A 26,744-nucleotide genomic window follows, 5' to 3' on the forward strand; every position below is an offset into this window, starting at 1 on the left:
AAAATACAAATGGGCAATTCTTTATTATAAAGCAAATGTAAGCTGCATTTTGGTGCAGAAAATTAAATTGTTGAATTTATAAAGATATTAAAATGTGCATCCTTTCCAAGACAACAGGCCCAGCTTGGTCTCCAGTTGTCAGTACAAATTCATTTTTCTTCAGATCAGTGCAGTGCACCATGACTAAATGCGTGTTTCTGATGGAAACTCTTGGTTTCAAATGTTCACCACTCAGTCCCATTTTACAACAGCACCACACGTTAACTGTTCCAGTGGTTAATTGATTCTTGACAAAGCTTGCATTTCCTTCGTTCTGATTTTATACTCCATCGACAGCGGTGTTTATTATCTCTAGGAAAGTTGCTTCAATGCGCTGGCACAAAAGCACATCCGGGTCCAAATTCTCCGCTGTAATATTCTTCCCCTTTTTAATCATCTCCAAATCTGTGCTCTTTTGGAAGTTGGCACTTACATCTGACTTCTCTTTTAGATTCTTGAGACCTAGACAAGATATTTCTCATTAATTGCCTTTCTTGAGGTGTGTCAAAATATAGCTGTAGCAACTATGACATGATTACAATAGAGCTGGTGTTGTGCAGATATGTTGCAAACCTGCTATTCAGTATCCACAGCCATCGATTCAGTCCCATCCCCATTTATTTCGATATGATATTTCAGCCCAAGTTAAGAGCTATAAAACAGCATAAAACCTTCTCAGACTGGGAGGAAAGCTGATGATCAGCCTTTAACGACTAGCAACAAGTTCAGATCACGCAGCTGGAGTTAAACTATCCAGGATATTGTAGCATTCAAACTCTCCCCTTATAGAAATGGAGGAAAGGGAACAGCTTTTTTCAGGATTAGATTTTCTTTTCTTACTCTGAACATAGTGATTACTGTTTGTATACGTAACTACTTCCTAGCACGTGAAACATGTCAGCCTTTCCAGCAAGTTGCGATCAGTGATTAGGGCCCCAAACGGAATTTCACTACCATCTCTCTTCCTCCTCTCCCAAAACAGAACAGTAAAACACAGGAACAGGCTCTTTGGCCCACAATGTCTGCACTGAACATGATACCAAGCTAAACCAATCTCATCTGCCTGCAATGATCTTTGCCCATCCTGTAGCCTTTTAAACACCACTATTGTATCTGCCTCCACCACCATCCCCAGCAGTGAATTCCAGGCACCCACCACCAAATAAAGTTTTTAACTTTGATCAACTGGCCTATAAACTATCCATCTGATGCTGACTTACCCAATAACAGCTGCTCCCAATCTTCCCTAGCTCTTGGCTAATAACATTGTAATCTGCCTCACTCCAATTTAGTACCTTCCCTCAAGGTCCAGACATCCCAGTTCAAAACAAAGTTAAGACTTTGATGGTAAACCCTTAACAGCTGCTGAAATTTTTTCCTGATTACTGACTAACACCAAGTCTGAAAAATGGGTGGGGGTCCAGGCAACAATGATCTCAATTTCTAATTGGTGATAGCAATGGGTGGATCGGACAATATATTTTAGGTCAAATACAATGAATAGTTAAATACATACGTGAGATGATGGGGTCAATATCTTGTGCCTGGGTAGCAACGTGCGAGGCACAGACTTGTCCAGTCTGAATCAGTAATGAGGTAACGTCATCACATAGAGGAGGGAAAGCTCGGCAGAAAGACACTAAGCATGGCAACGTAGGCATGAAGAAGGCAAACCGTTTGGCCTGGGTCAGCACTGTACAAAAAATAAAATGGCTATTAGCACTGCAAACATACATTTGTGAATTAATATATCTCAATCATTCAACCCATCAACCTCCATGAACCCTAATTATTCATACACAACCTCTGATCATAAGCATTGATTTGTCTCCCGAAATATAGTCCCTGCAGAGCTATAAATTGGTAAGAAAGCTTTATTTTCGAATTTTAGTGTACCAACAGGCTGTGCTGTATGGTTCTAATTTTACCTGCTTTTCACCATCTTGGCAGTGTACAAGGTTATGGATTGTTGCCTTGATTTCTTGCACTGTCAGTCAGTATAGACCTCTTGTCTCAGCAGGAAATTACCAACATTTTGAATGTTTAATTGCTGTCTGGGCTTTCTGGAGAATGTGAGATGATGACTGGTAACATCTTTCAACAAGTGTATCCAACATTTTACTGCTTTGAACCATTCTGCAGAATCTCTGAAGATAAACTCTGGCACATACATCAGACAGAACAAGGAACATGCCCTTCAGCCAATAATATCCATACCGAAAATCATGTCAAGTTAACTTAAGACTCTTCTACTTGCATGTGACACATCCTCCAATCCATTCATATACATGTGCCTATCTAAAAACCTCTGAACTGTCCCTGTCTTCCACCACCACATCTGGCATGTGTCAGGCACCCACCCACTATGTGTGAAAACAAAACTTGCCCCACCCAATCTCCTTAAACTTTGCCGGTCTCACCGTACAACTATGCCTTCTTGTCTTTGCCACTTCCACTCTGGAAAATGATTCGGACTGCCTACCCTATCTACGCTTCAATTTTATACTCTTCTATTTGGTCTCCCCTCACCTCTGATGGTCCAGTGAAAACAATTCAGATTAGTCCAACCTCTCCTTATCTCGCTTATACCGCCATCTAATCCAGGCAGCATTCTGGTAAACCTCTTCTGCAAACTCTCAAAAGCCTCCACAACCTTCCTGTCATGGGATAACCAAAAACTGCACACAATACTCCAAGCTAACTAAAGCTGCAATATGACTTCCTGACTCTTATACTCAATGCCTTGAACGATGGTCAAGCATACCATTCTATCTAATAGTGTTGCCACTTTCGAAGCCTAAGGTCAATGCTGTGAAGGATCTTGCCATTAACTGCATAACCCCTCACATTCGGCCTTCCAAACTGCAACAATTCATACTTGCACGAATGAACCTTCGTGTGTGGGAGCGCGCGCGTGTCAGAGGTCTCGGCGCAGATGCCTGTGGAATTGCACGAGTCACAGACCTTCAGCCAGAATAATACCCTTTGATCCAAACAACCAAGTAACTGTGGACCCATGCATCTTAATCTTCTGGATCAATCACAAGACCCCTCATCAACTGCCTCCCTAACATCCATGCAGATAACATCCACTGCCCTACCCTCATCAATCACCTCTCAAAAAAATCTCCCAATCAAGTTTGTAAGACATGATCTGTTGAGGTCAAACCCATGCTGACCCTTCCCAATTAGCCCATTCTCTTCCAAATGGGAATAAAAATGCAATGCCAAAGTATTCTTCCCAACTGCTTCCCTCCCATTGACAAGAGGCTCCTTGGCCTACAATTTCCTGGATTATCTCTCTTTAAACAAAGGAACAACATTGGCTATTCTCCAGCACTTCACCTGTGGCTAGAGAAGTTACAAAGATCTTCGTCAAGGCCCATGCAATCTCCTCTCTTAATAACCCAGGATAGATCCCATCAGGCCCTAGGGAGATATCCATCTTAATGCTCTTCAAGAGACCCAATAGTACCACCTCCTTCATCTCAAACTGCTCTTGCATATTAGAATTAGTCATAAAACGTGGAAACAGGCTCTTCGGTTCAACTTGCCCGCACTGACAAACATACCATATCTACACTAGTCCCACCTACCTACGTTTGGGCCATATCCTTCTAAATCTATCCAGTTCATGTACCTGTCTAAATGTCTTTTAAATGTTGTGATAGTACTAGCCCAAACTGCCTCCTCTGGCAGTTTGTTCCATATACCCACTACCCTTTGTGTAAAAAAAGTTGTCCCTCGGGATTTTATTAAATCTTTTGCATCTCACCATACATCTATATCCTCTGGTTCTTGATTCCCCTAGTCTGTGTAAAATACTGTGCATTCACTCTATCTATTCATCTTTTGATCTTGTACACCTTTATAAGATCATCCCTCATTCTTCTGCGCTCAAAAGAACAAGGTCCTAGCCTGCTTAACCTCTCCCTATAGCTCAGCTCTTCATTCCTGGCAACATCTTATTAATTTCTTGGTTTACATCTTTCTTATTTCATGACCTTTTTGGCCCCTCTATTTGCCTGCCTGCTTTATATTGTTCAAAGGACCTGTCCGATTTTATCTTTCTGAATCTTACATACGCTTCCTATTTCTTTTTAATCAAATTTACCATCTCTGTCATCTAAGGTTCCCCCTTATTTTATCATTCCTCCTTACTGGATTATGCTGGTCTCTGATCATCTAGTCTTTTAACAACTCACATGTCAAATGTGAACTCTCCTAATAAAAACAGCTAATTTACTTTCCCTGGATCCTGCCCAATAATGCTTTATTCTGCTATACCCCAATTTAGTATCTTCCCCCAAGGTTCAGAGTTATAACGAAAAACTTATGGCATACTGATCACCGTTCCCAAAATACTCTACACGGAAACATTGGTCACCTGGCCAGGCTCATTTGCCAATACAAGTGGTTAGTATCATCCCTCCTCGAGTTGGACTATCCACATGCTGTTTCAAGAAACACTCGAATGCAGCTAACAAATTCTGCCCCCTCTAAGTCTTTTACACTGTGCAAGTCCCAGTCAATATTGGGCGGTTCAAGATGCCCATTACAAAACCCTGCTGCTTTTCATTGTTCTGTCTACACATCTGTTCCTCTATCTCCCGCTGGCTCCTGGAAAGCCAATGGTATGATCACATTACAGCAATGTCACTATCTCTCACACATTTCACATTTAAAGGTAATGCAGCTCTATTAAAAGTTTATTGTATTACCATCACCAGGCTCACCTGTAAGTATTGTTCCCATGACATTGATGGACAAACGTGCTACACTGAGAGACTTGGGTAATGCGTACTGGATACACAAATGCGACAGAAGTTGGATAGCAAATATCTAAACAAAGAATTCATCTTTTAGAAGATCATATTTTTTTTTAAAAAGCATGTCAAAGCAATTCTATTTCATTTTAGACATCCAACGTCTTAAAAACCTGGATTTGAATCAGGCATAAATTATTTGGGAGATTTATAGATCGACAGAAGACATTATTGTAATTTCATAATTTCAGGCCAAGATTGCATGGAGTAAGATTATTGGACAATTGTACACATCTTAGCATAGACCAAACCAAAGATGCAAAAATGAACAAACTAGAGGTCTTTTGATGTTGAAGTTAAGATACTATTTTGGGGGACGCTTTAATCTGCATTAAACCTGTTCAATACCAGCAGGAAAATATTTGACGCCATCATTTCTACATCTCAAGTGATTTTTATATTTATTTCCATTTATTTGCCAGCTTTAAATTCAATACCTTGAAAATGAAAGTCAAACATGCAGAGCTAGGACTGTAGTGGTGGGACTTTATTTTTAGTGACTTTCAGAATGGTAGTTACTTCAGCACACCAATTCACATATTGTTTTTAATAAATATTTAAATCTACTTCTTTGGGTGATGAGATACATTGTTTGTGTTATGTTAGACACGAAATGCTGGAGTAACTCAGGTCAGGCAGCATCTCTGGAGAAAAGGAAATAGGTGAGGTTTGAAACGTTACCTATTCCTTTTCACCAGAGTTGGTGCCTGACCCGCTGAGTTAGTCCAGCATTTTGTGTCTAGGTTCGGTGTAAATCTGCACCTGCAGTTCAAGGTGTGGTCTCCCTCTTAAGCTGACCAAAGGCAACATGTCACAGTAGGAGGCTAAAGCCTGTCTATGGCTGAGAATCCTGATCATGGGTATTTTTGTTGTCAGATAACTTGGAGCGGGTTGGGCTTACAATACAATACAATACCTTTTATTTGTCATTTGAACCTCACATGAGGTTCAAACGAAATTTGGTTTCTGCAGCCATACAAAAAAAGAACCAAGACACACACCAACACAATTCAATTCACATAAACATCCATCACAGCGAGTCCTCCTCACTGTGATGGAAGGCAAAACTTAAACATATCTCTCCCCTGCACTCCCCTCTCCCCCCCATGTCAGAGTCAAAGACAGAGTCAAAGCCCCCGGCAGGCGATGTTAAATGTCCCGCAGCAATTAAAGCCACGCCGGGTGATGCAAGGCCACGCACCGGGTCTTGGTGTTGGAGCCCCGGCGGGCTCTTGGTGTTGGAGCCCCGGCGGGCGCTCACAAAGTCCCGCAGCCATTCCAAGCCCCTGTAGGCCCCGCTCCAGGTAATCTTCAACCCCGCAACTCGGGCGGGAGAAGTCGCCGTTGCGGAAGCCCCGAAAAGCGGTCTCCCACCAGGGACCCGCGGGCTCCCGGTATTACTGTCCACAGACCTGCGGTAGGAGCTTCCGAATCTCCGGGTGTCGGGTCACAGTAGCGCTCCACCACAGCTCCACCCGCTCCGGACTCGGCCAGCTCCGTGATGGTGAGTAAATCCGCAGCTCCGCGACTGGAGCCCCAGGTCATTCCTGTTGGAGGCCGCTCCACGTTGCAGCCCCAACGACAACGGAGACCCGACAAAGAAAAGGTCGGGTCTCCCGTGCAGGGGAAAGACCTTAAAGTTCCCCCACCCCACCCCACCCCCACACACATACCCCAACAAAAAAAACAATAAAAACTACATAGAACAAGACAGAAAACAATAAAAAGACAGACGGACTGCAGAGGCTGCTGCTGACGAGTCGCGCCGCCCACTATGGCTGAACACTATACAGAAACAGCATTACATTTCTGCTGGAACTTTTCACTTGTGTCATAATGTCAGGACAGTTATTGATTGTGCCATTTGGCAAGAAGCCAATCACTTATATTGAAGTATTTTCTCTGAATGCTTTTGATTGCCATTTTGGAATGCAGGACACCAAACAAAATTACATCGAAGGACATATAAATGTACTGAATGTTACATAAAATGCATTACAATCATGTAATAAATCTATTTTGTTTTTTTCATTCAATATTTTTTTTGAGCAAATAAATAGTGCATTTCGTGGAGGATCCTAAATTACCTGCTTCTCCAGTTGTGGTTGTGCCAGGAGTTCTGGAATGAAGTCTAGGCATATGTGAATGGAGGGAATTCCAGCCACAGTCAGGGGCAGCAGCTCACTTGGGTAACCCTGGGTAAACAATTATTTTTAGAATCGAGACACAGAGCTAATGATCACACAGAAAGTCTTCACTAGGATAGAAGCTGACATTCACAACTGGTATCGTAACTGAATTTAGAATGCTGCCTGATGAAAATAATTTAAATTATTACTGGAATTGGATACATTTATTTAACTCTATTTGTTTATGCCTATCTAACAATTACTAATTTAAGAATCCTGGACGCCCTCCCATAACTCACTCCAGAATCTGATTGAGTTCGAATCAAAGTCATACACCACGGAAACAGGCCCTTCAGCCCAACTTGTCCAAGTTGACCAAGATGCCCCATCTAAGCTAGTCCCATTTGCCTGCATTTGGCCATGAACCTATCCAAATGTCTTTTAAATGTTGTAATTGTATTTGCCTCAGCTTCATCCTCTCAAAACTCGTTCTATATACGTACCACCCTGTGTGGAAAAGGTTGTCCCTAAGGTTCCTATTCAATCATTCCCCTCTCATCTTAAATCAATGGACTCTATTTCTTGATTCACCTGCCATGGGAAAAAGATTATGTGCACTCTATGTTATTCCCCTTATGAATTTATACACCTCTATTCCTTGGGGTGCAGAATGCTGAGTGGTGATCTAATACAGTTCTAGCCTGCCCAACATCTCCGATCAGTTGCATAAATCCTGAACTTTGACGCAAGCTGCAGCAAAATTTCAAAATGTCACCCGGTTCCCTGGTCCGCACAAGTACATTTTAGAATCAATACTACCTGGAAAGAAATCCCTCATGCCTGACACTTCATGCAAATGACAAACAAATCAGTGATTACATTTCAAAATACTGTGAAGCAATTTGGATGAAATAAGGATGTGATGTATGTGCTGTGTACAGATCAGCTCAACAATACCTGGCAACAATACAAGCGAAGTATAGTTCTGAATTATGTACTGAAATATCTTAAATTCCTGATACAATCCGAGTTTCAAAATATCACAGAAAAGTTATATTAGAGAATATTAGAGAAAAGTTGCTATCTGTCGCTGTGAGTATAATAAAAATGTATGACTAGGTAAATTTTCAATAAGGTAAAAGCCAAGAGGCTCTAGCATCAATTTTCCAGCAAGGTTGGGTTTCACTGAATCATCAGAGCATGAACCAGCTTGCTGAATGAGTCACCACATTGTTGCTTTCTGGATCCATAATGTAATTGTGTGTATTTAACTACCAAGATTTTTCATGCATAAATGCACAATTGAGAAGGAAAAGGGGTAAATTCACTGACAAAATGTCTATAAATATCACTGACCAGTGGTAAATATCAGTAGTAAGAAATGCAAACGCAATGCTAGCATTTATTTTATGAGGGCTAGAATGCAAAAACGGATGTAATGCTGAGGCTCTATAAGGCACTGGTCAGGCCACATTTGGAGTATTGTGAGTAATTCTAAGCATCATATCTGAGGAAGGATATGTTGGCTCTGGAGAGGGTCCAGAGGAGGTTTACAGGAATGATCCCAGGAATGAGTGGGTTAACATATCAGTGGTACCAGCTTTTGACGGCACTGGACTTGTACTCGCTGGAATTTAAGGATGAGGGAGGACCCAATTGAAACTTACTGAAAAATGAAAGGCTTGGATAGAGTGAATGTAGAGAGAATATTTTCACGAATGGGAGAGTCTAGGACAAGAGGTCATAAGATACGATCCTTAGATAATTCTAAGATACCATCATTAATCCAAGGATACCCCCACCAAGTTATTTGCTCTTCTGCTCCGGATGTCACTACAGACCCTATGCTTCATTGCAATTCTTCCAGTGCTCCGAATTTATCAGGTACTGGTAAAAATAGATACCATTGATATTCAGAGACACTGCTGGTTCACTTGGTTGCTACATAATAAGAGCAAAGACTTTGAGAAATAATTTGCAAGGACCATTTGATAAACAGGCTGCACTGACCTGAAAGTGAACAAGTTTGGCAATGTTTGGATCAGCAATAAACAATTGGTGCAGGAGGCAGCAAATGAGACACTGCACCTCTCGAACGTTACTCAATAAAGTCTCCCGATCGTCCTCTGAGAATTCAGACAGAATGCCCGTTGTTTGGTCCTGCTGTTCCAGAAATGTTCCAGCACCACAGGACCTCTCTTCTTCAGTGGGTAAGCAGATCTCCAACAGAATTTGCACGGCTGCACTGTCCTGTAAAGGGAACACAATTGTGTTAGGAGGCACTACTATTTTCCCTGAGTGTTAAAGTAAAAAATTGTTGTCCGTAAAATGCACAGACAAATCAGATTCAGATTCAGACTCAACTTTAATTGTCATTGTCAGTGTACAGTACAGAGACAACGAAATGCAGTTAGCATCTCCCTGGAAGAGCGACATAGAATATGATTTCAATAAATAAATCTATTTACATGCACAGTCATAGTGTTTTTCCTGTGGGAGGAGTGTCCGGGGGGGGGTGATTGGCAGTCACCGAGGTACATTGTTGAGTAGCGTGACAGCCGCAGGGAAGAAGCTGTTCCTGGACCTGCTGGTCCGGCAACGGAGAGACCTGTAGCGCCTCCCGGATGGTAGGAGGGTAAACAGTCCATGGTTGGGGTGAGAGCAGTCCTTGGCGATGCTGAGCGCCCTTCGCAGACAACGCTTGCTTTGGACAGACTCAATGGAGGGGAGCGAGGAACCGGTGATGCGTTGGGCAATTTTCACCACCCTCTGCAGTGCTTTCCGGTCGGAGACAGAGCAGTTGCCATACCATACTGTGATACAGTTGGTAAGGATGCTCTCGATGGTGCATCGGTAGAAGTTCACCAGAATCTGAGGAGATTCTTCAGTCTCCTCAGGAATAAGAGACGCTGGTGAGCCTTCTTGACCAGAGTTGAGGTATTGTGGGTCCAAGAGAGGTCATCGGAGATGTTGACCCCCAGGAACCTGAAGCTGGAAACACGTTCCACCTCCGTCCCGTTGATGTGGATGGGGGTGTGCGTGCCGCCCCTAGACTTCTTGAAGTCTACAATGAGCTCCTTGGTCTTCTTGGAGTTAAGGGCCAGGTTGTTGTCAGCGCACCATGCTGCTAGGAGCTGGACCTCCTCCCTATAGGCCGACTCATCTTTGTTGCTGATGAGGCCAATCACCGTTGTATCATCTGCATACTTGATGATGGTGTTAGTACCATGTACAGGTGTGCAGTCGTAGGTGAAGAGGGAGTAGAGGAGGGGGCTCAGCACACAGCCCTGTGGAACGCCGGTGTTCAGGGTGAGGGTTGAAGAGGTGTGCTTGTCTAACCTAACAGACTGAGGTCTGTTGGTTAGAAAGTCCAGTATCCAGTTGCAGAGGGACGGGTCGATGCCCAGGTTACCGAGTTTGATGATCAGTTTAGAGGGTATAATGGTGTTGAATGCTGAGCTGTAATCGATGAACAGCATTCTTACGCAAGTGTCTCTGTTGTTGAGGTGGGAGAGGGCGGAGTGAAGTGCCGTTGAGATGGCATCCTCCGTACTCCTGTTCTTGCGGTAGGCAAACTGATAGGGATCCAATGTGGGGGGTAGGCAGCCTTTGAGGTGTGCCAGGACCAGCCTCTCGAAGCACTTGGTGATGATGGGAGTAAGTGCAACTGGGCGGAAGTCGTCGAGGCTTGCCGCAGTGGAGTGTTTTGGCACCGGCACGATGGAGGTGGTTTTAAGGCACGTGGGGACAACTGCTTGGGCAAGTGACAGGTTGAAGATGTCAGTCCAGACGTCTGTCAGCTGCGCAGCACAGGCCCTGAGGACGCGCCCGGGGATGCCGTCAGGGCCAGCAGCCTTACGTGCATTAGTGCCACGTACACGTCGTAAGGGGTGAGTATGAGGGGTTGGTAATCAGCAGGGAGCACAGCCTTGATGGCTGTCTCTAGATTGTCCCTGTCGAAGCGGCCATAGAAGTGGTTAAGCTCCTCAAGGAAGGAGGCGTTGCTGGATGTGGGGGTGGTGTTGATGGATCTATAGTCCGTGATGGCCTGGATGCCTTGCCACATGCGTCGGGAGTCGGAGTTGTTGTTGAAGTGCTCCTCAATCCTGAGCTTATGGCAGTGCTTGGCCTTCTTGATGCCCCTCTTCAGGTTAGCCCTGGATGAACTGTAGGCTCGAGCATCGCCTGACCTGAAAGCGGTGTCCCGTGCTTTCAGCAGTAGCCTGACCTCGCTGTTCATCCATGGCTTCTGTTGTTGTTCTTTCAATTCATCTGGTGCTATTACTGGTATTGGTTTTAAATTCCCATTCCCTATCCTGATTAAAAATAAAGAGAGATAGAAGGGAGAAAGACTACTCACATATTTTACATCAGGCAAGTGCGTGATTGATGATTGGCTGCTCGAATACTTTATTGAAGCACAGCTAACTCAAATGTTCTTCCCGCTTTCCGATTCCCAATCTCTCAGACTTCAATCTGCCCAGGGCTATCATTGCTTGGTACCAGATAAGACTACCACCCATTTTAGAACATACTCTGGAGAATGTGTCGAAAGGCTTTAGCATAATTACACATTATTACCTGGGCCGACAACAAGGCATTTTTCAGCTCCTCTCGTGTGACCTCTGGAACTTCAGGCTGTCCCACAATTCCCATTGTATTGTTCTGATGCGGCTTGGTTTCCTGTTCAGCATTCTCCTTGAGGTGTGCACTCAGATAGGCCTTTGAGGCCAGAAGGTATCCATTGAGCATATGTAGCGTGATGTCCATTAGTGGTGGACATCTAAGGTTAAAACGCAAATCAATATTAATTAGAAATACTAACTATAAACTAACAAATACTAAACAATGGGATTTCCCATTAAAATGTGGAATATGGCACATCCAGTCAAACTAGTTCATCTTTCAATGGAACCTGTGTGACCGTAACCCGAAACTGGAATATTACTCAGCTAGGGTTAGTGGAAAACATCCGATCTCATCAAACATTAAAGCTCGAGAGGTTCCAAGAATCCATAGGATATACACAATGTACTGTACTGATCAAAGCCTAACATCCCAGAGCTCTGCATAAATTGTAGTGATTCAATATTCGGTATCAGAACCTAACGAGGACAAAATACAGGCTAGATTCACCAAAGGGGGAGACTATGTATAAATACTGCTGTAATTTCTATGGCCTTTGTTAAAATCTGACAATGTGCACTTTAACCACATGTGATTTTTTTTTCTATTACAAATCTCAAATTGTGTAGTACAGAGGCAAATAAATAAATGATGGGTCTTTGTGCCAAACATTATGGAGGGCATTGTAGGTCCAGCCTTCAGGAGTGAAATTAGGAAACATTTTTCCATGTAAATAGTTGCAAAACTGGTGAACATTTCCAAGCAACTGATACTAGGTCACATATTGTTTTGAAATCAGGGCGGCATAGTGGTAGAGATGTTGCCTTACAGCACCAGCAAACCCAGTTTAATCTTAACTATGGGTGCTGTCCTTATGAAGTTTGTATGTTCACCCTGTGACTGCATGGGTTTTCTCCGGGTGGTCTGGTTTCCTCCTACACTCCAAAGACATAGGGTAATTGGCTTCTGTAAATTGTCCCTAACTGTAGGAAAGTGCTGGTACATGGGTGATCTCTGGTCTGTGCGGACTTGGTGGGCCGAAGAGCCTGTTTCCACGCAGTCCCTCTGAAGTAAAGACTAATAAAACTTATGTTAACCAACAATATTAACGGAGATGGACAATCAGAGGATATGTGGATTGCAGCCAGGGATCAGCAACTGTGTTATTGAATGACAAAGCAGATTAGAAATTAGATGTTTTTTCTCTGTTCCGATGTCCCTCAGAAACAGCTTGAACAGCCTCCAACTTTGAAAATTAATTTAATGGCAAAGCTTCTTCCCCTGTAATGCATCGCAAATTCATCTTTCATCAGATCCTCCAAAGATGGACAAATACTTCAGAGAATGATAATTTAAATCTCATTATGAAACTTGAATTCAGTTGAAATGAATTCAGTTTAAAAAAAGCTAGAATTGAATTGGAACCATAAAATAACTGGATTGTAGGAGGATACTAAATGTAAGATGGTCACCATTCAGGGAAGGAAAGCTGGTGGTCTCAGTCATTCCAGTCTCCAAGTGAATAATGTGAAGTGAGCCACCTATACATTTAATTGAATATAGCTGTATTACTCGGCAACAGTTTAAGCTGCTGTCCTTAACCTTCTCCATGGATCAACAAGAATAGGTAAGAATGAAGCAAAACTGGAGGGACTCCAGAACATTTAAGAACCAAAAAAAGGGCGTTTGGTCAAACAAACCCATCACTTGGAGTTGAACCTACAATCTTTTGACTGAGAATTCGCACAGGGCAATATATTTGCAATGATTCATGCTCTGCTCACTATTCGTAGCTCACCTGTACACTCTGTGGTCACATCGCAACACAATTAGCGGATCAATCATCAGATCATTCTGTGTGTACTTCTGTTGGCGAAGCAGCTTGGCTTTTGGCTGCAAGGCATTCACAGTCATAACCCACAGCCTATAAAACACAAACAAACATGACATGTCACTCACAGGTCTGAGTGAAAGCCAAATAACCTGTACTCAATAAAAAGAGTGAAATCTCATTTTACAACAAATTCCCACCACCCAACCAGAAAGGACTATGAAAATAAACTCTGAAAAACAAAGGAAGCGGGCAATCTTTTTTTGGATAAGGATATGAGGTTTTGAAGAATTATGCTACTCCAAAGCTTTGGTTGGTTAATTTGGTGCTTAATGTGACAGCACAAATTTTTGCTTGGTGCTTATCTCACCTGGGACACTGGTAAAATTAATAATTAGGTTCCCTGCTCCTGATCATTACCTTGTGACCACTGTAGAAAACCATCCACGAGTGAATGTCGCTGTTGGATTCTGCAGCTATCCCGTTGCAAACTCTTTTCATACTAACAATGACCACTTAATTAAGAAAATATTGCCAAGAAAACTGTACTTCAGCACCTTTGGTAGGTCAATCATACTGGCCGGTAAGAATGATAAAATTAAACAAGTGATCAGATTTAAAAACCGAGTTGTTAGTAACAGGGTCATGTCTGTAGATTTTCAGTTCAGAAACTCATGTTTAAATAAGATTTTGAATAAGTGTATGAATAGAGAAAGTAATAACAAGAAACTGCAGATGCTGGTTTATACCGAAAGATAAACACAAAATGCTGGAGTAACTCGGGCAGTAACCCTATCAGCTGTCCCCGAAGGATCACACAAAATATCGTTGGAGAGCTACTCTTTCTGATGCATGCTTTTCTTCATTGGTCAGGGCATTGAGTATAAAAGGCAGGAATCATATTGCAGCTGTACAATACTTCAGTTAGGTCTGCGTACTGTCCTGGTTGGCAGACTGGAGTATGTGAAGGATTTAGATAGGGTGTAGAAGAGGTTTCCTGCATGAGAGAATATTAGGAGTCCAAAAAGTTGGACTGCTTTTTTCTGGATGATCAGAGTCTGAGGGGCAACTGGATAGAAGTAAATAGAATTACAAATCGCATTGATAGGCTAGAGTATTTGTCCCAGAGTGAAAATCTCAAATACGCAAAAGGGCATAAATTTAAGGTGATAGAGAAGTTTAAAGAACATGTGTGAGAACAGTTTTTACACAGAGAGTGGTAGGTGTGCAGAGCACTTTGCCTGGGAGGGAAATGGTAGAAGCAGAGACAATAGCATAATTTAAGAGGCGTTTAGACAGACATATGAACTGGCATGGATAGAGGAATACAGGCCACGTGCAGGCAGATTGATTGGTAGGATTGGCATCTTGGTTGGCACAGTGATAGTCGAGTAATTGGTCTTTCCTGTGCTGTAATGCTTTATTATACAAGGAAACATTGTTTATAAAATGGTAAAGATAAAATCAACATATTGTATGAGGAAATTACAGACGTTCTAGAAGGGATTTTAAATAAAAAATAATTTCAAAGACTAGAATCCCACTATCGGAAATCTATTATGAATGATCATGTACCTCCTTGGCATAACAGTGTTGAGAAGTCTCCAAAGTTGATTGACTGTCTGCAGAATTTTTCGGGGAACCCCAGGCTCCAGCACCTTGTACAAATCCAACATCAATGCTTCGGCAAATGGAATCAGCTCACTGGCAGACATGAGCGTCAAGTCCTCCAAGATCTGCATCAGTTGAGTGTAATTGGCAGAAGCCACCTGGAAAGCTGGAGATGACAGGATAATTGGAACTGTGCAAGAGATATGCAAATTAAATGATAAAAGATAATGTCTCTGTGAAGGTTAAGTTTATGAATATTTGATTTGTTAAAACAATGATCAGGTAGATTAAACGTGCGTGATATTCCCCAAATACTTTGAAATATTCAAGACATTTTTCTACAACAGTGATGTTTGAATCATTTTCAGGGTCATCTTAATTCCTTAGACATGTGACAGTCCTTCACTTTTCTTAAACTGTAGGTCAATGATAACCAATTATGCACACAATCCTCAACTAGCGTTATACTATTACCTTCCTGCAGCTTCCTGGGCGAGTGCCGTTTGGCCCGACTGGTTAGGAGCATTCTGCTGAGCAGCGCGTCTGTGCCTGTCACTTCCTCCTCACACATCCAGTCATCCACCATGCAAAGATGAGGAAAGTTGGTGGCCAACAGACGCAGCAATGCTGAGTGCAGGCCTAAGGAAAGGAAAATCCTTGTCTGTTCAGGATATTCTGATAATACATTAATTTTTTTCTGAAATCTAATTTAACAATAATAATTTTATAGATATTTCTCATTCACCGATGTTTTGTTACATTCCCATACCTCCCTGGAGCACACATTACTTAGAGCTTTCAAATTCATTTAAAATATCTGCTTTACATGCATCCAACCCGACTTAAACCAAATATAGTAAACTAACTATAAATATCTCTTACGAGAAATGCGTGAACATATGTGAATGATCCAAATCATTTGAAGGCGGAAACAATATTTTTTGTATCATAATTAGAGCAAGATCATAGCTTTAAGGTGAGAGCGACAAAGTTTAAAAGGAGATGTTTGGAGAGTTTAAAAAAAAAATAGAAACATATAAAATAGGTGCAGAAGTAGGCCATTCAACCCTTCGAGCCAGCACCATCATTCAATATGATCATGGCTGATCATCCAAAATCAGTACCCCGTTCCTGCTTTCTTCCCCATATCCCTTGATTCCGTTAGCCCTAAGAGCTATATCTAACTCTCTCTTGAATACATCCAGTGAATTGGCCTCCTCTACCGTCTGTGGCAGAGAATTCCACAGATTCACAACTCTCTGGATGAAAAAAGTTTTCCTCATCTCAGTCCTAAATGGCTTACCCCTTATTCTTAAACTATGACCCCTGGTTCTGGACTCCCCAAAAATCAGGAAAAAATGTTCTGCATCAAGCCTGTCCAATCCCTTAAGAATGTTATACGTTTCTATAAGATCTCCTCTCATCCTTCTAGATGCCAATGAATATAAGCCCATTAGATCCATTCTTTCATCATGTCAGTCTCGCCACCCTGAGAATTAACATGAACCTACGCTGCACTCCCTCAATAGCAAGAATGTCCTTCCTCAAATTAGGCGACCAAAACTGAACACAATACTCCAGGTGTGGTCTCACCAGGGTCCTGTACGACTGCAGTAGGACCTCCTTGCTCCTATACTCTAATCCTCTCACTATGAAGGCCAACATGCCATTTGCGTTCTTTACTGCCCGCTGCTTACTTTCATTAATGTACCTGGAATGCGCTGCCTGGGGTGGTGATTGAGGCCAATATGATAGTGGCATTTAAGAGTCTTTTGAATAGGCATATGGACATGCAGGGAACGGAGGGATATGGATAATATAATAATAATAATAATAATAATAATAATATATTTTATTGTCATTGCACATAAGCGCAACGAGATTTGGTATGCAGCTTCCATCCGATGTAAAAACTTAAATAACTAATAAAATTTAGATTTAGATACCCCGAGAACATGCTTTGTAAAAAGAACATTACAATAGTAAAATAGTAAAAACAGTTCAAACAGCCTAAATTATGTGGAGGCAGATAATAGTTGGTCTTGGTATCATGTTCAGCACAGATATTGTGGGCCAAATGGCCTGTCCTTGTGCTGTACTATTATATTACAGGGAGCTATGTACAGCAATCAAGTGGAATTTGAATTCGATGTACTTTCCCATCTTTAGTGAAAATGAGCTTGCTTCATAGGAACTGATGTTATTGATGGTAGTAGCATTCCAGTACCTAACTTATTCATCCTTACTTTGAACCCAAACTTGTCTCAACCAATACAAACAATTTTTAGGAATCGAATCATGACCATCTTCCTTCTACTGTTTCCCTGGCCCAGAGATGTGGAGAGCCTCAATGAATTGGAATTAGTAAATTTGACATTAAACAAAATCTTCTGATATTGTTTAAGAAAAAACTGTAGATGCTGGTAAAATCGAAGGTAGACACAAATTGCTGGAGAAACTCAGCGGGTAAGGCAGCATCTATGGAGAGACGGAATTGCCGACGTTTCGCGTCGAGACCCTTCTTCAGCTCTCTTTTGATATTGTAGTGGCTCAGGACTAGACATGGCACGTGGGTTAGATTTAATACCAGCTTTGTAACTGGATGTGCTGCATTGCAATAGTTCAGTGAATTGGAGGAGAGTGACACCTTATTTTTATGGAAACTTGTGCATTCAGTGTAGCCCGAAGTCATAACTGGAATCACTGCACTTACCTCCCAGCTCCTGTTGAAGTCCCTGTGCCTGACGAATCAAGTACTTGATAGGAATTTGGTCCATTAGGGCTGCAGAGTAGGACTTGGGCTTCTTCTGCATTGCAGCTACAAGACACATGCAAAAATGAACAAAATACTTTGTATGCCTATCAGTGACAGACGAATTTGAAGAATAATGTCAAAGATTTCAAAGAAAAAATGTACAAGTTTCAAAAATGAAAAATGAAACTTCATGCAGTTCATTCTGATGTTGAAATGATGTTGCTATCAAAAAAACTTAAACAAAAATGCATTAATGTAACAACTTCTGTCTTCTGGGTGCCCCAAAGTACTTAGTAGTCCTTTTTGCCGAGCAACCATTTGTGTCATATGGGGACACAGTAGTTAATTTGTTCACAAAAGAGTGTCATAAAGTATTGAGATAAATAGAACTGATTATCTGAGCATACTCGATAGCTGAACAATAAATGTTGCCAGATCAACACAGTCAACACCCTTGCACTCTTATGCCGGTCTTTAAATTAAAGTTACTTCTTTGAGTTAAGCCAGCAGATTGTCTATTGCTCCAGATTCCAGCATCTGTAGTATGGCATCTTTTAAATAATCAGGACTGTGTAGAATTCCCTTAGCATTACAGTGAATGGCTTTGACCGGATTGTGCTTAAATCTCTAGAAAAAGACTCATGCAACAAATGGTAACAGAATCCTTGGCCCTAATGTGGGCTACTGAATGACAGGGTATCCACAGGAGGAGGGAGAAAGTTTCCCAAGGAGAGGCAGAAGCACACATACCTAATGGTTTTACATTGGACAATAGAGTCTCCTCGTACGAAAGAGTGTAATAGAGGACCAGCAGCTGGGCTGTAATGCTATATTTCTGCCGACACCTGTTGTTTTCTCCCTACAAACCAAGCATAGGAATTAATTAAATTAGCATCCTCTGATTTACATGATCAACTTTTTACTTAATATCCATTGCCCTGAAAATGTTTTACTCATGCTTCTCAGTTACAACTTTAAAGAAAATCTTACAAAGCAAAGGGCAAATAATATAGATACAGTGCACATATTTGTTACATCTATGGCTAAAGCGAGGGAGTATTTGGGGGAAAGCAAAACCTTTCACTGCCTGTAATTTACAACATGCTATTCCTCATCCCGTGCAACACTGCAGGAATATCAGCTACACATGAGTTAGCCCCCTCTAAATAAAGGCAATGCTACACCAACAAATTCAGTAAAATAAACCAAGCAAGAATGAAGGATTAGTATTCCATCAAATGTTTGAAGAAAATATTGTTCCAATTGTATTGATTCTGTTATTGTGTAAACATGCCAGACCTAACCTGACATACAATTCCACCAAAAGTGTTGGCCACTTCATCACCACCAGGGAAGTACACTTTAACTTTTTCTTTCAGGCTGCCCAACTAAATTCAGTGCAGACTCATGTTTGAAGGTAGACAAATCTCCAGGGCCTGATCAGATATATCCGAGGACATTGCGGGAAACTAGAGAGGATATTGAGGGAGCCTGGTTGAAATTTACGAGTCGTCCTTAAATACAGGAGAGGTGCCAGAAGACTGGAGGGTGGCAAATGTTGTGCCTCTTTTCAAGACGGGCTGCAGGGAAAATGCTGGGAACCATAGGCCGGTGAGCTTAAAATCTGTAGTTGGTAAGTTACTGGAGAGTATTCGGAGGGATAGGTTATACAGGTATTTGGATGGGCAAGGGCTGATTAGGGATAGTCAGCATGGTTTTGTACGTGGGAGGTCATGTCTCACAAATCTGATTGATTTTTTTGAAGGAGTGACCAAAAAAGTTGATGAGGGCAGAGCTGTAGATGTTGTGTACATGGACTTCAGTAAGGCGTTGGACAAGGCTCCGCATGGTAGGCTGCTCTGGAAGGTTAGATCGCATGGGATCCAAGGGGAGATAGTTGAATGGACAGCAAATTGGCTCCATAGTAGGAAGCAGAGTGTGATGGTGAAAGGTTGCTTCTGAGACTGGAGGCCTGTGACTAGTGGTGTGCCTCAGGGTTTGGTGCCGGGCCCGTTACTGTTTGTCATCTACATCAATGATTTGGATGAGAACATATAGAGCAAGATTAGCAAATTTGCTGATGATACAAAAGTTAGTAGTTTTGCATATAGTGAAAATGGTTGTGAAAGATTGCAGCAGGTTCTTGATCGAATGGCCAGGTGGGCGGAGGAATGGTTGATGTAATTTAATACAGAAAAGTGTGAGGTGTTGCATTTTGGGACGTTGAACAAGGGCAGGACCTACACAGTAAATGATAGGCCTCTGTAGTGTTGTAGAGCAGAGGGGTCTAGGACTACAGGTGCATGGTTCCTTGAAAGTTGAACTGCAGGTAGATAAGGTGGTCACAAAGGCTTTTGGCATATTGGCCTTCATCAGTCAGAGTATTGAGTTGGGAGGTCATGTTGCAGTTGTACAAGACGTTGGGGAGACCAGATTTAGAATATTGTGTTCAGTTCTGGGCACCATGTTATAGGAAAGATATTGTCAAGCTTTAAAGGGTTCAGAAAAGATTTACGAGGATCTGGCCAGGACTAGAGGGTGTGAGCTACAGGGAGAGGTTGAGTAGGTTGGGTCTCTATTCCATGGAGTGCAGGAGGATGAGACAAAATCATGCGAGGAATAGATTGGGTAGATGCCCAGAGTAGGGGAATCGAGGACCAGAGGTTCAAGGTGAAGGGGAAAAGATTTAATAGGAATCCGAGGGGTAACTTTTTCACACAAAGGTTGGTGGGTGTATGGAACAAGCTGCCAAAGGAGGTATTTAAGAAGGAACTACAGATGCTGGAAAATCGAAGGTACACAAAAATGCTGGAGAAACTCAGCGGGTGCAGCAGCATCTATAAAGCGAAAGAAATAGGCAACGTTTCGGGGCGAAACCCTTCTTCAGTCTGAAGAAGGGTTTCGGCCCGAAACGTTCCCTATTTCCATAGATGCTGCTGCACCCGCTGAGTTTCTCCAGCATTTTGTGTACCTGTCAAAGGAGGTAGTTGAGGACTATCCCATCGTTTAAAAAACAATTAGACAGGCACATGGATAGGACAGGTTTGGAAGGATATGGACCAAGCACAGGCAAGTGGGACTAGTGTAGCTGGGACATTGTTGGTTGGTGTGGGCAAATTGTGCCGAAGGGCCTGTTTCCACACTGTATCACTCTATGAAATTAAAATAAATTAAGTTCCTCTCTTTATTGCAATCTACTCAGTGGCAATACACAAAAAGATTTGTGGCAGAAACCTAGCACACTGCACATTTCCCTTCAATTTGCTGCTGTTGTGGAGAAGCCTGATTCACTGAGAAGCTATTTATACCAGCTGAAACCGTGGATGTGTGCAGGTATGAAGCGAAAGAGCAGCCCAGAAATGCTGCTGTGAAAAAAGAAAGTTACAGGAGATGATATATTTTAAAAAGAAAGTGAAAGCACAATATATTCTTTCCCCAGCAAGAACCATACAATTTGTAACACTTCATTTCAAATCTAGTGCATTTACAGAAGATGCCGATCTCACCCAAGTAAGGCCGTTGAATACATTCAGGACCTCTTGTTCTGTGATCGGTTGATTTGTGGCCTCTGGATTAGCCTTGGATGCTGGTGTTAGAATGGAGTTGATGTAAACATCAATCAGAGGGAGTAGCTGAGGGTGCAGAGGTGTTGTAGTCTCGCACATCTGACGATAAATCCAATCCTAAAAGTATATGTAATAAATAATGTTGAAAAATGAAGCATATCTTATAACTCACACCCAAAGTGGGTGAGATATGAAAGATGAATGAGGACTAAGTTCACCAAAGGCACTGGGTTGCCACAAATGGGTTGATGCATTTCCTAAATCACATGTCCATCCAGACGTTGAACATGGTTTGAGAACATTATAGCAGGAATTTTAATCTCAGCCCTAGGACCTCAATATTAAAAGTTTAATATTAATTATGGCATTTCACATTCACAGCCACAGAAATTTATCACCACCAATAATAGAGAAAAACAACCCTGAGAAGGTTTATACACTTTAGGCAGTAGGATTTCAAAACATCCACTATGCCACAAAAAGTCACTGCACAGAAACCTTCTTTTATTTTCTTACTCTGGGGACTTTGAGGAAGAAATTAGTCTATGCCATGTGCTAAACAGGTTCAAGACCATCAGTGTGCTGCTGACTCAAATGCAAGTTGAAAGACTGCAGCCTTTGAGCCAAGATGAATGTCAGATCACAATTCAATGCCATTATTGACCATCTCCACTTCTATAACATCCCTGCTTTTGTTCATGCTGCTGATTCTCGCACTTATGCTTTTGTTGCTTCATCATTTTAATACTTGATCACACACTTGGCAAGGTTGAGGTCATCAAAAGTCTGCCATCCTTAACTTGCACCAAGTGCTATTTTCTCATCGCTTCCACACCTACACTGGGTTCTAAATATGCAATGCATTTTTAAATTCCCATCCGTTTCAAATCCCTTTAAGGTCATCAGCTCGATCTCCAATCCTCTGGTCCATTACCCTCAGAAGCATCCCGAACCCTCAAATTCAGGCATCTTAATCTCCAACTTTAATCAATAAATCAGTATCAGACATGCTTTCAAATATGAAGACTATATAACTCATCCTCTGATGCAGCAAGGTGGTGCAGACGTTAATGCTGCTGTCTCATTGACGTGGGTTTGATCTTCATCGTGTTGATGTTGGATGGAATTTCCATGTTCTACCGTGACTGATTTTTTTACCCCCAGATGCTCCCGTTTCCCCCCCATATGCCAGTGATATGCTGGTTGATTTTTTTTTTAATTGGTTAACTGCCCTCATGTAGGTGGGTGACAGGAAAATCCATGCGAGGATAGGATGGGGAACTGATAAGGGATCAGTGTAGGTGGGTGCTTGGTGGCAGGTGCAGACCTGGTGTGACAAAGGGTTAGTTTCCATGTTGCATGATTTTATAATTCATCAATACTTTCTCTTTGACCAAGTTTTTGGTCATCTGCTCCAATATTTTTTCGGGAAGAAAGAAATTGAAGTGCTCTTAAACAGTGCAACATGGACTTGAAGGATGAATGGCCTCCTTCTGTGGTGTAAGGATTCTATGAAACAATGATTCTTTCAGGATTTACATACCTGTGTGCATCTGGGGATATTGAAGGTGCTACAAGCACTGTTGTCAACAACCATCCATGTTCAAAGTGCGGCCATATTGTATAAAATAAACCACATTTTTGAATACAATAAATGCAAGCAAAAAATAATTCAGTACCTTGATAGAAACTTTGTGCTTGGTGAAAGCACGACTTCTTAACAGCTGGTAAATACAGTGTATGGGCAGGAACCCAGTGATGATGGCACTCAGATTACTGGTAACAGGTACTCGCACAGCGTGGGCAGTAACTACCTAAATTAGAACAAACGATAAGCTGTAACTAGCACATCACTGAATTTATTATTCACAGTTCAAGTTCACTTTACCCTACACACTGCATTATAGTACAATAGTAGGAAAGCGATTTCTACTCATCATTCTTCCCAATACCAAATTCCCAAATTAAAAACAGAACATGTTCGAAATATTCAGCGGATCAGTCAGAAACCTTGGAAAGAGAAAAAGAGTTAATATTTAAGGTTGATTACTTGCCACGAGAATTTGGGCAAAATAGAAATAAATTTACAGGCATGTGCACACATCTGCGTGTAAAGTAGCGGAGTTGGGAGGGGTGTGAAAGAAAGAAGCAGAAAGAAAAGGCCTGTGACTTGGTGGAGCCTACGAGTGATTGACTGGTGTAAGAAGGAACTGCAGATGCTGGTTTACACCGAAGATAGACACAAAATGGTGGAGTAACTCAGCGGGACAGGCAGCATCTATGGATAGAAGGGATGGGTAAGGTTTTGGGTCAAGACCCATCTTTAGACTCCGACTGAAGGGTATCGACCCAAAACATCACCCATTCCTTCCATCCAGAGATGCTGCTTGCCCCGTTGAGTTACTCTGACTTTGTGCCTATCTTCGAGTGATTGAATGCATGTGGTGGCAGTGCCGTCACTGAAAGAAGGTAACAAAGATCTTTCTGGAGAGATACGAATAGAAGGCAAGTGAAATCTGAAACATCAGAAGATGAAAACCAAACAAATTCTGGAAATGCAAAAAAGTTAACGGATTGCCTGAAATTATTGAATTCAATTCAAAAGCAAAATACTGCAGATGCTGGAAATCTGAAATAAAGACAAAATACTGGCAATACTCAGGTCAGTTTTGATGAAAAGGCATTTCAACAGAAATACCAACCAATTCCTCACCACATATGCTGTCTGACCTACTGATTATTTCTATTACTTTTTGTGTTTAATGCAATGTTCAATTCTACAGAACATAAGATGCCAAGTGCTATTCTTTCAAGCTGCACTGGAATGAAAAAGGAAAACAAAATTCAGTTTGATTTCCCCAAAGTAGAGGAAACTACATTGCGAGTTCGAATGCTTGAGATGCAAAGGAGAAAGTGTTCCATCTCCTGTGGTTGCATGGAATGGTTGCCCCAAAAAAACAAATGGGTGCTGGAGGAGCTGGAAGAGTGATCCAGGCATCATGAAGAGGATAGCTGCTCAGGATGTTGAAAGGGGCGGAGAGAGAAAGATGTGTTTGGTGGTGGCATCATTTTGGAGAATGTGGCTGCTGGCAGGTAGGAAAGTGACACAAAAGGCAAGGGATCAGAAGTGCAGGAAATGGAACAAATGTGGTTGAGAGTCTTGCCAATCATTCTGGAAGGGAACAGATTTTGAGGAAATGAAAGACATAGCAAAGCAGTGCTGTGAAAGGTGGCATTGTCACAACAGATATAACAGAGACTTGGGGAGAACAGAATGAAGTTTTTACGGGAAGCAGCATGGTTGAAGCAGCTGAGGGAGTCTGGGTTGGTTACACCAAACATGATTAAAATGGCTTTTACCCATGTCTGTGCCATTTCTTGCTCCTCTGTTCTGCACAGAGGGTTCTTGATTTGCTAAATATTTCTTGCCGACTTCCCAAATCTACAGTATTTTGCTTTACAATTACAGCCAAATTCTTGATCATGGTTTTAAGAACCGCTGAGATTATTCGCCAGTAGCCAGAGAACTCAGTGGGATGAACTATTGTTACACATAATGTCGATGTGTGTGTGAAATGAAACTCTCTCAAAACCTGTACATTCTACTAAACCAAGGAGCAAACAAAAGGACTAAATACATTCTCTCATTTTCAAACGTGCACTGGGGGAATTTTTTGGGGAGATTTTAAGGTTAATAAAGGGAGCACAGAGTTCTAACTAAAGCCTATGGTACAGGTGAAGGCCCGGGGGTTAACAATCACCAATAAGATGAATAATCTTGCTTGGCTGGCACACAACATACAGGCAGCTCAGGGATCATTGCTACTAAAGAAGGCACTTTGCTGCATCCAGACTTGTAAAATTATAAATCTATTAGGGGGTGAAAAAAAATTAAGTCTGTTTCATAAATGTATCCTCATTTAGTTTGTGTGCAAGCCAAACTGTGCCTCCCCCACACAAGCAGTCGTAATGCCAGATGCACCTACGTAAACTATTCTATGAGTAATCATGATTAGTCATGTTCAATGACTGCTTCTGCTTGATAAGCAACTGTGAATATTTCCTCCAATTTGGCATCACCTGTTCCCTGCTGGAGTGCATCTCCATAGCAGTTGGCTGTGTGTTACTTTCTCAAATGACTGTCCTTTACATGGTGAACATTAGCAGATAAGATACTACCTTCACCTAATGACCATACACACATTTCATTCAAAATTTACTGTATGGAAATCATATGCAAAAATCCTGGCCAATTGCCCCAGGATTACTAAAAGCTGGAACGTGCTTTTGTCCTAGATCAGATTACGTAAATGGGATTGAACATGATATGTGGTGAATCTTTGTGGTTCAGTGCTCATCAGAGCAGCAATATAGTGCATGTGAGTTAATTACACTTCTTAATACATGAATACCATCCTCTGTGGCCCCATTCCAAGTGCATTTGTCTCCGGGTGTTAATCCTTCAACTAAAACAAAAGTAAACTGGTTAGCCAACATTGCTATTCAGGGTATAAAATGGTGGCCATAATTTCTCGTAAAGCAACAGTGGTCATGCTTGGAATATTTTTGTCAAATGCGATGAATGATCTGTGATGAGACGGCAAATGAAACTTCTTTAGGTCATCAGCAAACTGGAATCAGAATGAAAGTTTCAAGACATGCAAAATGAAATAAACGTTAAAGGTAATTATTCAAACCCACCTGTTCAGTGAATATCTCTTGTGTGAAAATGGTTTTCATTCTATTCAGCGAACTTGGCTTAATTGCAATCTAAGAAAGAAATAAGAAAGTAAAAATAAAGTCTTCTAACAATAAAGAACAGATAGGTAATCTTTGGACTGAAAACAGCCCTAAAGGCCCTGTCCCACATGTGCGTCATTTGCGCGTCACGCAGGTGGCGCACGAGGATTTTGAGTATTTCAAAATCCTGGGGCGCCACAAGCTACCGCGCATCACTGCCTACGCCATCACGCACCATGCGCGTGTAATGCACGCCATGCGTGCATCGTGACACGTAAATGATGTCGCGTAAATGACACCCAAGTGGGACAGGCCCTTAAAACTTCATCTCCAAATAACTTAAATCTACAGAGTTAATATTTAAGGGGAATTTTTTTGGTTTAATCTGATGGAATTTCTAACCTATACAATAACAAAACACTTCACTGCTGTATTACACTACAGTCCTTCTGTAGTGTAAGATTAATTTACTTCAAGAAAGAAAAACAAAATCATAATAGCAAGTGCAGCAAATCAGAAATAAGAAAATGCTACAAAATGCCCAGCTAGAAATTGAATCAATGTTCCAGGTCAAAAAACCTAATTTAGAACTGGAAAAGTGAGCAAAGAAGTAAATTTTAA

At 41.7% G+C, this 26,744-nt stretch overlaps 1 protein-coding gene across 2 annotated transcripts in view; it reads right to left on the bottom strand.

Annotated features, from left to right (window-relative positions):
• The window catches only part of ints2 (integrator complex subunit 2), a 56,256-nt gene continuing 29,512 nt past the window's right edge, over nucleotides 1-26,744 (bottom strand). For both annotated transcript variants that reach the window (XM_033045800.1, XM_033045801.1), the window contains exons 12-25: nucleotides 26,085-26,153; nucleotides 23,063-23,197; nucleotides 21,324-21,500; nucleotides 18,568-18,676; nucleotides 17,776-17,880; nucleotides 15,537-15,701; nucleotides 15,027-15,228; nucleotides 13,419-13,544; nucleotides 11,576-11,777; nucleotides 9,005-9,244; nucleotides 6,953-7,060; nucleotides 4,776-4,881; nucleotides 1,556-1,732; nucleotides 1-501 (exon numbers count right to left, since the gene is read on the bottom strand). In XM_033045800.1, coding sequence (XP_032901691.1) covers nucleotides 320-501; nucleotides 1,556-1,732; nucleotides 4,776-4,881; nucleotides 6,953-7,060; nucleotides 9,005-9,244; nucleotides 11,576-11,777; nucleotides 13,419-13,544; nucleotides 15,027-15,228; nucleotides 15,537-15,701; nucleotides 17,776-17,880; nucleotides 18,568-18,676; nucleotides 21,324-21,500; nucleotides 23,063-23,197; nucleotides 26,085-26,153 — 2,103 coding nt within the window. In that variant the 3' untranslated portion in view covers nucleotides 1-319. The remainder of the gene's footprint in view (nucleotides 502-1,555; nucleotides 1,733-4,775; nucleotides 4,882-6,952; nucleotides 7,061-9,004; nucleotides 9,245-11,575; nucleotides 11,778-13,418; nucleotides 13,545-15,026; nucleotides 15,229-15,536; nucleotides 15,702-17,775; nucleotides 17,881-18,567; nucleotides 18,677-21,323; nucleotides 21,501-23,062; nucleotides 23,198-26,084; nucleotides 26,154-26,744) is intronic.

The sequence above is a fragment of the Amblyraja radiata genome, chromosome 28 (genome assembly GCF_010909765.2).
Source record: "Amblyraja radiata isolate CabotCenter1 chromosome 28, sAmbRad1.1.pri, whole genome shotgun sequence".
In the NCBI taxonomy this organism is placed as follows: Eukaryota; Metazoa; Chordata; class Chondrichthyes; order Rajiformes; family Rajidae; genus Amblyraja; species Amblyraja radiata.